Source organism: Penicillium cinerascens (assembly GCF_028974065.1).
Source record: "Penicillium cinerascens strain IBT 15544 chromosome Unknown scaffold_4_segment0_segment0, whole genome shotgun sequence".
NCBI lineage: Eukaryota > Fungi > Ascomycota > Eurotiomycetes > Eurotiales > Aspergillaceae > Penicillium > Penicillium cinerascens.
The window spans coordinates 2,808,018-2,824,033 of NW_026695297.1; the positions used below are offsets into that span (position 1 = coordinate 2,808,018).

The window sequence follows — 16,016 nt, forward strand, 5'->3', positions numbered from 1 at the left end:
GTCCTCCAAGGCCGCACGAATACTCAACAATGAATTGAAGCGCAGTCTTAGATATATAGAATCCAGTGTGTCGAGGATATCCTGCTGATGGCCTGGCGTGAATGAATGGGCACCGACAACATAAACGGGAAATACAATACAGTTATAGTCCTTGGAGCTGCTACTTATAGCCTTAATGCATCCCATACAAAAGTTCACATGCTGCTGGACAAGATGATGCCTCGGCGGAAACCCACAAACAGCCCGGTAGAAGTAAATCAGAGCACTGTGCTGGAAAGCGCGGGTAAATGCGATCGTTTGATTGACGCGCTCCATTTCGAATTTAGAAAGGGACTCCTCCTCCGGGCAGTTGAAATGATCGAGCCTCAGCACCGAGAAACGAGGCTGGAGAGACCTTTCGAAGTCACGGACCTTTTTGATAGATAGTTCCTCGTCTCCGGCTCGAACAGACTGTCGGTGGAAGGCTATTTGTGTCATGATGCGAAATACTACCGCCAGTGTTACCCCGTATGTCTGCTTCTCCCACCACACTGTGCCCTTTTCGATGTTACGCCAGATTCGGGCGGGAAAACAGGGGGCCCTGTCGTCAAGTATAGCGCGAGTGAGATCTGTGGAGGCAAACTCAGATAGAAGCATGTGCGGAGTATCTTTTTGGCCCTCATCTACAAGCATGTTGAATCCACCAAGCTGTTCGACAATGGCTCGCACACCAACCTGGTGGCTTATTGTGGAAGCGGATTGCTCCCCGCAGTCTATGAAACCATCCAGAAAATAGAGCAGCAGGACGGCGACAAGCAATTGAGAAAGTGACCCGTTATTTGAAATACTTTCTCGGAGTTGCTTTCGGACGGAGGATAAACAAGTCAATCTCTTGTTGCTTATAGCCTGCAAATTTGTCAGGCTACCTTCTTGCTGGAGCAATCGATGTGCCTCTGCTAGTTCACACATGGCTAGCAATACTGGTTCGGACTCTAAGGCAAGAGATATCGGTGGCGGACAAGGCTGTGTAGCAGTGGATAGCAATGGCCACACGGCGGCTTGGAAATAGTCAAGAGCTTTGAGTTCACCCGCTGCTAGGCGATTGTCCTGGATCTGTCTGAACAAGGTGGATTTGGGCGATGCGGTTGAGGCTTGATATGCGACGGGTGCGGCTTTAGTCGGACGTGAGTTCCATCGCACGAGTATCTTGTCGAAACTGCATTGGGCACCTGACACGTTGCAACGGCGGCACCGGGTAATGTACCCTTAGATTGGAGGGACGGAGAATACGCAAAAGGTTAAAGTGAGGGGGATGAGATGGTTCAATTGATAGAACAACTGTAAGACTATTGCAGTAGCTCTCCTGTTGTTCCCTTTTTTGGAAGGCCAATTGAAATTTGAATTTGATCAAGGCTGCCTTGACGCACACTATTGGTTCTTCCGTCAGCTAGCAATCAAATATCCAGGTCGTATCACACACTTGAGAACAATTACTCCGGCAGTTTCCATTGCCAACTTGGCTCCGTATTGAAATGGTATGCCTGTTAGAAGCAGAGCCAGGGCAATGGCAATATGGCGGTGGGTGACACAGACAATGTCCCGTGGTTCGGAGGAGATCTGGAGGTCCTCCTTGATCTTCAGGATCAAAGGCTCGAGTCGTGATTTGATGTTCAAGGAAAATCTTCAATTTACGATTCACCGTAAGTTCAATTTGACATATTCCGCCTTTCCCTTCCAAGAGACGAACTTACTCGCCACCTGGACAACCGTCTGTCCAAAGATCCCAGGATCCACAATCGCTTGGTCGCCTTCGATTTATTTCGGAGTAGGTGAGGCCTTCAAACGTCCCATAATCCCATTCCATCAAGGAGTCCTCGACCCTGAACAGGCTCCCACTGACCGTAGGAAACATGATTTCAGCAGTGCGTCTTGCCCTTCGGAGAGGCGAACAGTATCTGCGACAAACGTTAAATCTTCAAACCACGCACATTACAAGTATTTATCACCAACATGGCTCGCAGATTGACCTCATCGATGAGTTTACCAGGCCCTATACATTTACCTCTCGTCTGTGTTGCCTCTTTTTCGCCATTGGGTGTCAAGGGCAAATCCACACTTCCAGTGTAGCGATGCTCAGCCGACCATTCGGTCTCGCCGTGGCGGATAAGAAAAATGCGCGCATCCATTTGGATCAGTAAGATTAGCAACCGACTCTGTTTTTCGTCCAACTTCCAACCTGGTGATTTTGAATACCAGTGCCACACAGGGTACTGAGAAGAAATGCACCTCACAAATTGTTTACTCTGACCAGCTACTCTGACCCACACAAAAGCTATTCCTTGCCCTTGACCTCAAACCTGTTTCCATATGTGTTATGATGGGCGTTATTGACATCATAAGACAGTAAATGTTCTTTTACAACGTCACTCCGCACGGGTAAGACGGGTAAGACGGGTCCATCTTGACGAGGTTCAGGGGGTATTCCAATTTTCGGCTAATAGAGAAAATGCCAAGCTATCAAAAACAGGGCAGGCAGCTACAAAGCGGGTAGTAGGAAGCAGGGAAGCAAAGTCTATGAGAAAATTCCTATGTCAAGAAGGGCGACGCAGATCGACAAGTTGTCTCACAACCGCGGGATTTGAGAATCTGTAAAGTTGATCTTGTGACCGATTGGACACGACACAATTTGTGCACTCGCAATGATCCCCGAGTGCAAAGCAACCTTTGGTTCCTTTCCGGAAAAGGATCATGCGCTGGGAAAGCCCTCTCGGGCACGCCATGCTAGATGGCAATGATTTATCAGACCTATTACGAACCTGATTTTTGGATCAGAGATGTTAGATGAATGATTAGATCGGTCTCAGTTATTGTTTATATCCGCCGGATAAGTCGGCAAAGACGGGAGAAAACCTTGGAAGTGACCCGCGGGACCTGCCTTTTGGTCGGGCTTTACCAGAAGTTCAAACTGTTGATGAAACAAGCCTTCTGATTGCATTCCTCCACGCAACACTTTCGAAAGAAACCATCTAAAGCAGTTCTCCATTAGAAAAAATGAGATTCTTGAACGAAGTTCATAATCTATTCGCTTTTCTATTTTGTCGAAAGCAGAGCGTGCAGCCTGCAGTACCCTCCAATCAAGATCAGCAAAATAGTGAACAAGCAGGCCTCTCAAACAAGGAAGCATGCTCACAAGGAAAGTCGGAAAACTGGAACAATGACCGGTTTGGTGTGCTCAGCGAAGTCGCAGCACCCGAGCCAGTTGAGCAGCCCCCAGACGAAGAACGGGCCCGCATTGCCTCCCTAGAACAGCAATTATCAACAACTGCGCGTCGGATTGGCAGAAACGAGGAAGACGAGGGAGCCTTGAGCGAGATTGCAGCACCACAGCCTGTACGAAGGCGCTCGGATGAGGAAGAAGAGAGGCATGCTTTTCTTGAACGTCAGATCCCACCCCATTAGCGTCGGCAACGGTTTCTAATTTCACCCTCAAACTTTTTCCCGTCTGCAAGAATGACCGATGCATTACTATGCATTATTTCTTCCTGACTTTTAAGGTCAGTGATGAGAACGTGAAGTAGATGAGCAAATTGCATATCCTGCAGCCCAGTTCCGAATAGCTTCCCAATCAGTAGCCATCGGGGCAGAGAGATGCCGACCTGTGTTAGTGCCTTAGGATGAGTGCTCCAATCTTCAACACAAGATCCTTCCACATGGCCGCCGCTCGGAATTGACCAACTTTGCGCCAATAATCACAACCCCATACAATATCCTTGACACGTTTACCTTGGGAAATTGCGAGCCACCCTATTGAGGTGCGGCTGCTCAATCAACAACTGGACGCACTGAGAGAGACCACCCGCTGCCGCCCACAGGAATAAGCTCCGAGGATAAGTGAGCCACAACTCTCGCAGTACTCACCGCTCGTGCTATCTTTTCACTCGTTGCTGGCCAATTGAAACAGCTGGCCGTACAGCTCAGTGGTCAGGTTGTCCAGGAGAGGGAAGGTCTTGGTCGAGTTGTGAATCGAGCCCACGTTCAAGTAATCGAAGATGGTGTAATCATTCTTGAAGCTCATTTGGGCCGCGCTGAACGTGGAGTTGAGCATGGGCGACAGCGAGGTAAAGAACTCCTTGGTGGATGCCAGCGTCTACCTGTATGGGTGGGAGAGGTAGTAGTTGTTGCTGCTGACAGTGACCTTGCGGCAGTCACTAGAACTCTGCAGCCAGGCGAATTTTCACAGACTCTGGGCAACGGCACCTCGGCCTAGTGGCCGGTGGACGGATATCAGATCAATTCAGTTTCAGAACACGGATACCAGCCAAGACAGCGAGAACTTCGCTTGGGTGCAGAGCTCCAGTGACTGCAGCAAGGTCACTGTCAGCAGCAACAACTACTACCTCTCCCACTCATACAGGTCGATGCTGGCATCCACCGCCTCACAGACACTGGCTAACTTATGAGTCCATGGTCTCCTCTATCCCAATTCTAGTGGGTCACCAAGAGAGACTAGCTAGGGTCTTGCTGAAATGGTGATGCTGAGTCTACCGAGATGGTATCGGTGAAGAAATGTTGATTGACGGCCAAGATTTCTACAGAGACCTCCAGGTGCAGCAATAGCTATTCAACCAGCAATAGATTGCTCGCAGTTCCGGGGCCTACTCCACTCTATCTGTTCACGATCTAATGTGGATGTATTCCAAGAACTTTAGTCAACATAGGCGGAGGAATTCCGGGGTGCGGCGACCCCCGATATCCAATCCTGGGGAAAGCTTGTCATTTCTTAGCTCTTGTGGAGTAAAAGCTTATTTTGCTTAATGATGATCGGCCACCAAACACCAGGGTAATTTCGCGAAGTCACGAGTAGACGAAGGTGCGGCGGAATAGCACCGCGCCTTGAATGAACCAATGGTCGCATACAGTTTACATAAAATGTTCCGTTTCTCGTTTCCAAAATTAGAGCCAGTGGCACCAGAAAATATGAATTATTGCGTGGTGACAACGATGTCCTGGGTGGTTGGTGGAATGCATTATGTTGGGTTTTGGTGGGGGTGAGAAGCGATTTGTGGGACCTGTCGTGGAGCTAACCGAGGGCGTCAGAAAGAACTTTTCTTCGCTCGGGCCGAAATAATGAGAGTAGATTCAGATCGTGAACCACGTCCCCGATACTTGGACACCAATTTCCCCGCGCTTACCCGCTCACTCGAACCCTTTCTAGGGATCAACACCATGAGGGTCAAATCCTATAAATACCGTAGGTGGCAGGGTGCATACTGAAAAATCCTTCAAGCAACGATAATTCCCAGTAATAAGGCAGGCAGCCACTGTCCCGCACTTGGTGGGCATCGAAGCAGCCTTCCCGAGGCCATAGGCGTACAATTCCAACAATCCTACCCTCGTCTTATTAAATGCGATCGCTTAGTGCGGATCCAGGTGATAACACAATACCATCAATCCCGGGCCACTAACACGAAGCTTGAAAAGAGGGGCAGCATGCCTTGGGTCAGCCTGGTAACGGAGGGGGCAGGGAAAATACCACACTACTTATTGAACCGATAGCTATCCCAGAAATACATCTAGTCTCGTTTAGGATCCGGCACCGAAATCCCGAGTTCCGTCGTGTTAAGCTTTCTAGATATGAATCTAAGGAACCCTGGCATCTGACTGGGTCAACACAGGCTCCGTGGTCCACGGTTGACACCTTGCTGCATTAGCCGACTGCCACGCTTGCCCTTAAAACCGTATGTACTCCCGAATTCGGGACATGGCGACCTAAGATGTTTCTCATAGGCCAGAATCCCGAAGGGTAATGCTACTAGTGCGCCTGGACCCTGCGGGCGAGATTAGTAGAAATCCCCGCACTCGTTCGGCTTCCAGCGAAGCCGTTTCGGGGTTCTTCGCTAGAGATGGTCATCTATTATGCTTCCCGCCGGACCTTACCATCAAATAAATACCCCTCGTGGGCCACGTTTCCTCCAAACTTAGTAGGCTTTTTCTTTGGTCTACTACTAGCTTGAGGCTCTATATAGACCCCGATCAATCTTTATATTATGGCCATCCTTTCCACTCTTCTTACGATCGCCATCCTGCCTTTGGCAGATCTTGCCAATGCAGAGAGGGTGTTGGGTGCCTATGTCTTCCAGCGCCATGGGGACCGCACAGCCAAAGCTCTGGGATCGACTACGTTGACCGACCTGGGTGCCAGGGAGGAGTATCTGAGCGGCGCATTTTTCAATGGTCGATACCTCTCGGACAGTTCGGCATATCAGATTGAGGGAATCAGCCCCAAAATTGTGAATTTGGCTCAAGTTTCAGCTAGCGCCCCGGAGGACAACGTTATCCAAAATTCCGGCCAGGCATTTCTGCAGGGACTCTACCCTCCCGCGGGTTCATCCGCATCTCAGGTCCTTCGCAATGGGTCCACTATCGAAGCTCCACTGGATGGCTACCAGCTGATTCCTATGTCACAAATCGAGTCTGGCAGCGACAGCGAGGACAACACGTGGCTCCAAAGCACGTCTACTTGCTATAACGCCGAAGTGAGCAGCAACGAATATTTCTATTCGACCCCGTTCCAGGAGCAGGAGTCATCTTCGAGCAAGCTGTACCAGTCTCTGGCGCCTCTCACTACCGGCATTATCACGACTAGCCAGCTGAGCTACAAAAACGCATACACCATCTGGGACCTGTTCAACGTGGCTTTGATTCATAATACCACTAGCAATTTCCCCTCGTCCAGCATTTTGACCAACCAGACTATGCAAGAACTGTTCGTTTTGGCCAACGAGCATGAATTCAACCTCGCATACAATAGTTCTGCCCCGATCCGTGCTGTGGCTGGCATGACGCTGGCTGGCCAAGTAGTTACCGCGTTGAACAGCACTATCACATCCGGTGGCTCCTCTAAGCTGAGTGTTCAATTCGGTGCCTATTCGACCTTCCTGTCCTATTTCGGTCTTGCAGGACTCACTGAAAATGCCATGTTTACTGGAATGCCCAACTACGCTTCGTCCATGACCTGGGAGCTCGTGACCAACGCCTCTGGCACCGGTATACCTGCTGAGTCGGACCTCAGCGTGCGTTTTATGTTCCACAACGGAACGAGCATTGAGAACTCGACCCACCTGCAGGCCTATCCGCTTTTTGGACAATCCGAGGTTGAGCTTCCCTGGTTGCAGTTCGTCGAGTCTACGAACAAGTTTGCCCTCTCATCTCAGCAGCAGTGGTGCCAGTCGTGCGGAAATACTACTGGTATCTGTGCCGGAACCTCCGACTCAACCACAAACGCTTCCTCTTCTTCCGCTTCTTCCTCTTCTTCTGGCTCGTCTTCCGGAGGAATGGATCTCCAAGTCGCAGGTGTCATTGGTGCGATGGTGACTCTAGGCGTTCTCGCGGGCTTGACAGCGCTCATTATTCTCGTCTTCAAGCTCCGCCTTGTTCGTAAGAGCACGCTTGCTGCTCTCAATCGGGACCAGGAAACTTCGGTTGCACACCCGGCTGACAAGTAGTCTTCCACGAAGGAACGACCGTTGGAACTTATGAAGGATGGAGATTCATCACGTGTTGTTAAACTTTTCTAGTCCTTCAGAGGAATTATTGAAACTTCATTTTAATGGGTGCGACTATTTAGGCGCATTTAGTACAGCGCCGCCTCTATAAGCGACCATTAAAGTTACTTAACAATCCTGTAATGTGTACGGGGAACCGTCGCGTTTCATGCGAGGCACAAGTGGGTGAAACCAATGCGAACGCACCTTTTCCCTTTTACTCCTGATATACACCCTCATAATCTGAGAGTTTGGGCCTCATATGTGTCTCGCCTTAATAGATACAAGCACGTTTGCCTCTGATAGAGCCCACGCCTGACTTCCACCTTGTAGACCAGATGTCACCATTTCCAGAATGTCTCGAGTGGGTTTTCATGCTTCACTCCCGCTGTTCGTCGCCCGTTCTTCTCCTTCTGCTAATCACACCACCAGGACAAAAGAGCCTTCAAGAAGCGAAACGTCTCCTCTGTATCAGAGAGTCAGAATAAACACCCCACCAGATTGCGTTTTCCACCTTTGGAGAATCTAGGCCAATCAGAAAATTCCCAATGTTCCCTTTTGGTCAATATGGCCTCCACAACATTTAGTGCTACGTACCACCACACTTGGACCCAAGACCTTAACCCTGCAAAAGTCCTCCGAACCGTTTCATTGATTGATCCGCTTAGGTACACTGTCAGTATCGCAAAAAGACGGCCGAGAAAACGAATTAAAGCTTCATAGAACCAATTCAAAGACTTCTTCTAAGCCATCTTCTTCATCCATCTCTTCTCCAACTTTCTGGAACCCATGACTCGTAACGATCCTTCTCGAGATCCAATTACTTGGGCTGATAGATGCCCTTACAACATTAACCCGATGGTCATGCCGGCATACTTCGAGCAAAGTCCTAAGAGTTGATGCCCCATATCCACGGCAACGAAATTCAGGATCAACCGCGTACCCAAATTCTACCATGCCTCTCTGATCGGGTCTGGCATGGAATCCGGCCCGCCCAACGATAGCTCGTGTTTGCTGGTCGCGAATAATACGAGTGGTCCAAATGCGATCATCGGGATTCGTGATGTGCTGGTCTCGTCGTCTTCTCCAAGTCCGTCGGCTTGAGTCGCTTACTAGAAACGGTGGGACGCTGTTATCGATCTGTTTGCGTGCTGTTTCGAGATCACCTTCACAGAGTAGATTCAGCGCTTGCCGTGAGAGACATTCTAGTTCGCAGGAAATTGGTCCGTCTTGGGTTGATCTCCAAGGAGCTTCTGTGACTGTCATGATGACAGTTTGGGGAAGGTAGATAATTTTTTCCCCTCTTATTTGTTGTTGTTTGTGGAATATCTTGTTGCTAAGCTTTTTGTTTTGGGGTTGGGGAGAGGGAGCGCGGGAAAGGCGGGTTTTATTTCATGACTCATTCCTTAGGGCTTCGTATTCATCTCTGAGCTGCGACCAGCCTGAGGTGGCTGGTCTGGCACCGCTGGTCGCGATGGAAATTGGAAACCTGCAACGGTGTCACTCCCAGCGGAGCCCAGCCAGATCGCCTGAGCTTATCACATCCAGACTCGTCCACGTACAGCAGGTGGCATGATTGAAAGTCCGATAGGTTATGCAGTTAGAGGTCTCGCAAGTCGGCATTTTGTTCCTTTGCTCTTCGTCAACCCACCGTTTTTGACCAGCCTATGGAAGCAAGAGCTCGTTTGAGACTCGAGTTAGTTACTAGAACACGGAACTTGTCCCATAAAAAGACCGCCATCTCATCTACAAACAACCCAGGCGTTGCGAGAAGATGGTCACACAAAGCTTCTATTGCCGGAGGTGTTATGCTTCTTCGTCGTTCCACACGAGTGAGGGGCGCTCTGACACTCCTCAATTGACGAAGGTGGTTGTGAATATTGATGATCGAACGCTTACTACATTCAGCGGCTTCGGCCATTTGCGAGGGACTTCGATTTGAACTTCAACTTGATCGCGGCCGAATTCTTTATTGTTGAAATGGCCTCACGGATTCCCGAGGTTTTTTTGACTCGGTATATAGAATTATTCACAGAAGAATGCGCTGCCGTAAAACCAAACCCAGTCTGCCAACGCCCCAGTAGATAAAAAATAATCAAATAAATCTCGATTCATTAATGCGCCGGTTTGCCCAACCCGTCTAGCACCTCGTCAGTCGTGTCTTTTCTCCCAGCTCTAGTCGCTCTCCTCCTTGGGTCGCCGTCCACCACGCTTCCGACGCCCTTCGTTTTGGTCGCTGCCGTCATCTTCGTGTTTCCGACCGGCGGGTTGATCGGGCACCTTGGCGATGATGTCGGCCAAAAAGTCCAGCACCTCGTCCTTGGCCACCGCGTGCTTCAGATGAGACGCCGTGACGCGCTTCGAGTTACGGTCCTTGGCTTCATGGGCGGCCTTCGTGACGAGCGAGATCATGAAGAGCTCGAGTGCTTTGGCTGCGGGGGAGGTTAGCGATCGTCCACGCCATTGTGTGGAAAGAGCGTAACTTACAGACGGCGATCGGGGTGACTTGAGCGACCTTGCCGACATCCTCGTCGGCCTGCATGATGCGCTTAATGCGCGCGACAGGAAACTTGGTTTTGACCTCAATCCCCGCGCCGGGACGCGCCTGGGGAATTTCGTCGGGCATCGCGACGGGCATTGCGCCTGGAGCCTCGGGAACGGGCGCATCATCATGCAAGCGAGAGGAGCGGCGAGCCATGTCGTCTTCCTGAAACGGCGGCACGTACTGTTCGGAGACGCGACCTTGGACTTGGGGTTGGGCTTGGGCTTGGGCGGGATTGAAGAAAGGCGAGGCGTCGTAGGATACGCGATGAGCGAGAGGGCTCAAAGGTACGTAAGGAGGGTTGGGGGGGAGAGCGGGGAGAGAAGAAAGGTCGGGAGATCGTGGACGATAGTTCTCGGTCATGCTGCAGCTTTCGTTGATGCCGAGAAGAAAACCGGAGACTCGGGGGCGTCGCCCTTTTTAAATTCCGCGCGGGTCCACAGTCCCTTTTTTACTTTTGCGCCTCCTTCTTCTCTCCAGCGGTTGCAATTGTCGTGGTCGTTGTATATAGTGAATGCCGTTCGTTTCTTTTCCTCTTTCTTCTTCTTCTTTTTCTTCTTCTTCTTTTTCTTCTTCTTCTTGCATCTGCCCCGGTGTACCCGTCAAGGTGCTATAGCCTCTCCTGTAATGACCGTCGATGATGATGACTCCGTCCGGAGACCACCAGAGGAAACCACGCGTTGGTATCGCTGAACTGGTCGGTGATGGACCCGAAATAACTTGATCTAATCTGAGACGCCGTCCGATCCTGTACTATTATCACTAGCGATTCATCTCTCTAATCAACTCCCTTTATCTCTCTCTCGCTCCACCCGTCAATTGAACCAGCTGGGAAACCAAAGCTGTAGATCGGCAGAACTATTTCTCCGGCCAAATTCGATATCAACGCTGCTCGCTTCTGTTCTTCCACCCCGCCGTCTTCCCTTCTGCTCCTGCTTCTGCGGTCGTGAGCAGCCGACGAATTATCTGTTCCAGCCATGGCTGCGGCGGATCCGCCGGCAGGTCTCATGGACATCGTCAGGTATGTCCCGCACAGAGGTGATTTGCAGCCCGGACTAATCGGTATCGGCTTCTAGCACTCTGTCCCAGGATGAAATTCCATTCAAGCTACGATGCGCCATCTGCAGCAAGCTGGCGGTGAACGCCTTTCGCCTCCCTTGCTGCGACCAGTCGATCTGCGAGACCTGTACGACGCCACTTCTTACCAACGGTGACAACACACGACTGACTGGATGTCCATTAGGCCAAACATCCCTCTCTGATACCTGCCCCGTCTGCGCACACACTCCCGTTTCCCCCGATCTCTGCAAACCGAACAAAGCTCTGCGCACCACCCTCAAGGCCTTCCTCCGGACTGAAGAGAAAAAGCGCGAGAAGGAACGCCAATCCACAGCACCTCCAACTCCTACGGTTCCCACTCCCGTGGAGAGTGAGGCTCCGGCCGAAACCTCTGTCGAGCAAACGCCCGTTGAAGCGACACCGGCTGAGAATGTGGAGGTCACGCCGATGGAGGCTAAGACCGACCGAGCTGCAACGGAAGCTCCGCCCACCGGCACCCCGGCTGAGAACCATGTGAACGGTGATACCGTTGAATCGGGAGAACCCGCAGCGGAGGTACTTTCACAACAGATTTTCCTGTTCTCAAGTCTATTACTAACGGTTGGTGCAGCCCGAGCCCAATGGTGATCACGCCCCCGAAGCTGCCAGTACCGAAGCCGACACAAAATCCGATAACGGAGACGCACCTGTCGAAAATGAATTTGCCCCGTCTATCCAAGACCCGTCTCAGCAATCCGGAACCAATATGATGAACATGGCGCCGGGAGGTTTCCCCATGGGCTGGAACGGGAACGCAATGAACCCTTTCATGGGGAATGGCATGTTCAATTTTCCGAATCCGATGGGTATGTGCAACCCCTATATTTACGAAAGGACCATCGACTCACTCACGCTTCCAGGCATGCCCATGACGATGGACCCGATGGCCGCAAATCAGGGGATGTTCGGAGACTACGGAATGAACATGACTGGTATGGGCATGAACATGGGGATGAACTTCAACGGGCAGGGCATGTATGGATCCTTAGGATGGGATGCTTCCCAGCAGAACATGTGGCAAGGCGGCCAAGATAAATTCAATCCAAATGCGTTCGCAAATGGCACGGGCCCTCCGTATGGAGGAGCATTTGGCGGGTCTAATATGTCTTACCATTCTAACGCCGACTTCCAGTCCGGCCCCTACGGCTCTGGATATGGCCGTGGTGGATTTCGCGGTCGTGGGCGTGGTCACTTTGGACCTGGCAGAGGTGGTTTCGCCGGTCCCGCTAATCATCCGTTTTCTAACCAAACTACACCTAATAACGGCCCTGATGGAATATCCGGTACTGACAGTTCCGAGCCAGTGAATATGAACGGTGCGGAACATGTATCGGAGAATACTCTGGATGGCAATACAGATATAACTGCAGAACAACGCTCGGGAGATGCCGATGGGCATCAGCTTCAGGGGATTCCTACCATCGACAGTCTTGACCAGACGGTGCCCACTGGGCCGAGTGGCTTCCGGGGTCCCAGAGGCCCGGGATATGGACGAGGCGGGTACATGCAAGGCCCCGGACGTGGATTTTGGGGTGGACCGGCCGGTTCGCACCAGCCCCAGATGGAACAACCCCAAGGCCTCGGCGTTGAAGGTGCACCGGCTGCACCACGCGCAATGCGTGAGGGTTTGCCCAATACGAGCGTCTTCCGGCAGCGCGGTTTCCATCAAGCACGAGGTTCGGGAGGCAGTAGCACGCCGGGACTTTCAGGGTAAGGGTTTATCCACCATGATAAAGAGATGTATGCTAATGTCTGTAAAGAGGTGTCTCTGACCCTCCCCAGGACCCGGCGCAGCCCCGATCTCCGTCAAAGACGCCATCCCAACCTCCACGAGCAGGGTCCCGATCTCGCTCCCCTTCACAGAGTCGGGCATCTCGTCCTCGTTCGCCTGGGGCCACCAACATGGATGAAGCCCGAGAAGGCCGTCGCAAGCATGATATGAGACGCCCAGATCACGACCGTGTCAGCCGTGCTGATGACCGCCGCTCTCGCTCTCCATCTCGTATCTCCTCACGTCGAACCTCGCGGCCCCGGCACCCCGAAAGTGGTCGGGACAGACGGAGTGACCACCGTTCGCATCGGTCACGTCGCGATCACGGCCGAAATGACAGCCGTAGCCGCAGTTCAAGCAGGAACGGCGAGGGCCACACAGACCGAGTGTCCATGATCAAAGAGAGAAACGAACCCAATGGCCGCAAGACACCTTCTGAAGCAGGCGATCTCTCCGGTCGTGTCAGCGGCCGTCGGTCTAGCAAAGAGAGGCCCAGCCACCGCGAGGAGAATCGTGACAAGGACCGGGACAGTCGACGCCGAGACCGGGACCGCGATCGGGACCGTGAGCGTGATCGTGATCGTGCTCGTCGTGACAGAGATCGCGAGCGAGATCGTGAGCATGGCGGTGACCGGGATCGACGCGATCGAGGTAGAGATCGTGAACGAGACCGCAAACGCTCCCGCCGGGACCGATCCCAGTCGAATGCCGACCAGCTCCGTCCGCAAGCCCGGCGTGTAAAGCGCTCGCCCGACGAGCACCCGGACCTCGAGAAGCCCAAGGCGTCGGAACCCGAGAAAGACCCATACACTCTGGAGCGCGAGGCCCGCAACCGTGAGCGCATGCTTCGTGAGCAGCAGAATCGGGGAGGCAGCAAGCCCAGCACCTACAAGTCGAGCCGCCGTGACAGTCGACCGGAGCGCATGGTGGGCGGCCGTCCTATCAACTTCAAGTACGAAGATGAGCTTTAGATTTGAGGGGTTACTAAAAGTTTTCATGGCATGGGAACGGCGTCCGGCATTTTGAGGTTCTTACTTCTGCTGGGGTAATCCCCCTTTCTCTTCTTGCATGTCATTATTTTACCCCGGGGATGTGACGTGGACCAAATGCGGTTCGTTGAGTAGATACGACGGGGTGCTGGTCTCAGGTACCGGAAGCCCTGAAGATACACAAAATCCAAGTGTGGTCAAATTGAATCCCTTTTTACATGGTAAACCATCTATAAGTTACGTTTTCAAGTTATAAAACACTTTAAGTGTAGATATTCTATTGCCTCTTCGCATCGTGGTTAGCGTTTATGATGCGGGTCAGTCATTCCCCGGCGCCACCATGGTGGTAATCACTCGAAAGTGGATCAAATGATAGCGCGCAGAGTTAATTAAACTGAGCAAATTCTGGTAGGCGTAGCCCTTGGCGTTCCATTGCGATTTCAAAAATTAGATTTACGCTGAAGTTGTTTTTTTAAGCCTCCGCTACTTCGTCGCTACTCCGTAGATTAATTAACCCTTATCAGATTGGTTATGCTTAACCGCGCACGTTAACCTCAGGACTCAGCGGCAGCACATGCGTAGGCAGACGTGCGTAGGCAGACGTTGTTACCCATCGGTCATCTTTTCATCCTGCAATGTTTCACGAAGAGTACCACTACATCTTGTGACAGCAGACGGTGCTCAACTCTAGCTCAATATACTCAACCAAGTCAGTAACGGCTTCCTCCATTCGAATCGTTTCTTAGGGGACGCCATATCCTTCCGAGCTGCGTGATACCGGCTTTGTGACTGCTTACTTCCATTGCCGCCAGTGACTCACAAGGGAGATTAGCTCAGTGTAACTCAAAGGTTGAAGCATCTGGATTGGTATGGGCTGCCAATAGAGCTTCCTATGACGATCTGCTTGATCCTAAGTTTGCAGTGGGCTGGTACGGCGTATGCTTGATCGAACTGGAGAATTATCCTCCTGCTTACCGTAACCGGTGTGCTTGCCATCCTTTTTTTTGTGGTTGAGCATATCGGTGGTAGTAACAGCATGATCCCTTTGTCAATACTACGACAGCGAAATGTAGCCGTCAGCTGTGTGATTGGCTTTTGTAATTTTGCCGCTTTATGGATCCTTGCCAACTACGTAAGTTCCATCGAGAATAATCTACTTCATCACTCCTGGCAAGGTGCTAATAGTTCGGTAGATTCCCATCTATTTTCAAGTAGTGCGTGGAGCAAATGCCCTTCATTCGGCTTTGATGTATCTACCGACCACGCTAAGTTTATGTCCATCTGCGCGCTGGCCAGTGGACCTTTTACATCTACAATCGGTTATTTCAATCCAGCGTTACTTTTCGGCAGCGCGCTGAGTGTGACTCGAGCAGCATTGATGGCCACATTCGAAACCCATACGCCTGCAGCACGATGGATAGCTTACCAGATCATCTACGGTATCGGCGTTGGTATGGCATTCCAGCCTCCTTTCATCGCCCTGCAAACCGTACTTGAGAAGCCACTTGTTCCTGCAGCCTTGGTACTGCTGAACTTTGTGCAGATGCTCGGTGGCATCATCTTCCTATCCATCTCTCAGAATGTGTTCCTGGACAAGCTGACAAACAATCTTACGCAAAACATCCCGAATTTTAACCCAGCCATTGCCAAGCAGAATGGCGCGACTGGTCTAAAGGGTTTGGCGCCCGTTGATTGTCAACCGCAGGTCATACTGGCCTACAATTCTGCTATCATGGACGTATTCTACATCGCACTTGGTCTGGTTAGTGTTGGTCTGCTAGCTGCGCTCGGCCTTGAGTGGAGGTCAATCAAGAAGGACGATAAGAAGAGAGAGTGAACTCAAAAGACATGTGTTGCTCTGCGCAGCTATTGGACAGTTGAGATCATTTTGTGTGTTCAGGAAACTATCCCAATGTGTCTTTCATAGGCGTGTTTCAGTAGCGTATTGTGCTACTTATAACCTCTCGCAAGGGTAGAGACCCCGAGAAACACGCCGATCGTTAGCTGAGCAGCAACCGCATTGACTTCGTTCTCTTGCGCATAACGAACTGCATCCAAGGTGGCCCTGATTAGTGGACCACCCCTAGCCTCGA

At 51.4% G+C, this 16,016-nt stretch overlaps 7 protein-coding genes across 7 annotated transcripts; 5 read left to right on the forward strand and 2 right to left on the reverse strand.

The window, feature by feature from the left end:
• Positions 1-142: 142 nt before the first annotated feature.
• N7498_009002 (Zn(II)2Cys6 transcription factor) lies at positions 143-2,165 on the reverse strand (the record flags this gene model as incomplete). Its single annotated transcript, XM_058456064.1, has 5 exons — positions 143-157; positions 241-1,195; positions 1,460-1,660; positions 1,731-1,934; positions 1,990-2,165. The coding sequence occupies 5 exons, from the start codon at positions 2,163-2,165 to the stop codon at positions 143-145; spliced, it is 1,551 nt and encodes a 516-aa protein (XP_058306052.1).
• Positions 2,166-3,030: 865 nt separating this feature from the next.
• Positions 3,031-3,438, forward strand: N7498_009003 (uncharacterized protein; the record flags this gene model as incomplete). Its single annotated transcript, XM_058456065.1, has 1 exon — positions 3,031-3,438. One exon carries the CDS (start codon positions 3,031-3,033, stop codon positions 3,436-3,438), a length of 408 nt encoding a protein of 135 aa, XP_058306053.1.
• Positions 3,439-4,082: 644 nt separating this feature from the next.
• N7498_009004 (histidine phosphatase superfamily) lies at positions 4,083-4,439 on the forward strand (the record flags this gene model as incomplete). Its single annotated transcript, XM_058456066.1, has 2 exons — positions 4,083-4,132; positions 4,220-4,439. 2 exons carry the CDS (start codon positions 4,083-4,085, stop codon positions 4,437-4,439), a joined length of 270 nt encoding a protein of 89 aa, XP_058306054.1.
• A 1,587-nt stretch (positions 4,440-6,026) lies between these two features.
• On the forward strand, positions 6,027-7,484 carry N7498_009005 (uncharacterized protein; the record flags this gene model as incomplete). Its single annotated transcript, XM_058456067.1, has 1 exon — positions 6,027-7,484. The coding sequence occupies one exon, from the start codon at positions 6,027-6,029 to the stop codon at positions 7,482-7,484; it is 1,458 nt and encodes a 485-aa protein (XP_058306055.1).
• Positions 7,485-9,698: 2,214 nt separating this feature from the next.
• Positions 9,699-10,428, reverse strand: nctA (negative cofactor 2 transcription regulator complex subunit BUR6; the record flags this gene model as incomplete). The annotated part of the gene is made up of 2 exons (XM_058456068.1): positions 9,699-9,955; positions 10,011-10,428. The coding sequence occupies 2 exons, from the start codon at positions 10,426-10,428 to the stop codon at positions 9,699-9,701; spliced, it is 675 nt and encodes a 224-aa protein (XP_058306056.1).
• Positions 10,429-11,042: 614 nt separating this feature from the next.
• On the forward strand, positions 11,043-13,905 carry N7498_009007 (RING finger protein; the record flags this gene model as incomplete). The annotated part of the gene is made up of 6 exons (XM_058456069.1): positions 11,043-11,086; positions 11,142-11,251; positions 11,309-11,679; positions 11,735-11,969; positions 12,024-12,873; positions 12,924-13,905. The coding sequence occupies 6 exons, from the start codon at positions 11,043-11,045 to the stop codon at positions 13,903-13,905; spliced, it is 2,592 nt and encodes an 863-aa protein (XP_058306057.1).
• Positions 13,906-15,196: 1,291 nt separating this feature from the next.
• Positions 15,197-15,760, forward strand: N7498_009008 (efflux pump antibiotic resistance protein; the record flags this gene model as incomplete). The annotated part of the gene is made up of 1 exon (XM_058456070.1): positions 15,197-15,760. The coding sequence occupies one exon, from the start codon at positions 15,197-15,199 to the stop codon at positions 15,758-15,760; it is 564 nt and encodes a 187-aa protein (XP_058306058.1).
• Positions 15,761-16,016: the final 256 nt, after the last annotated feature.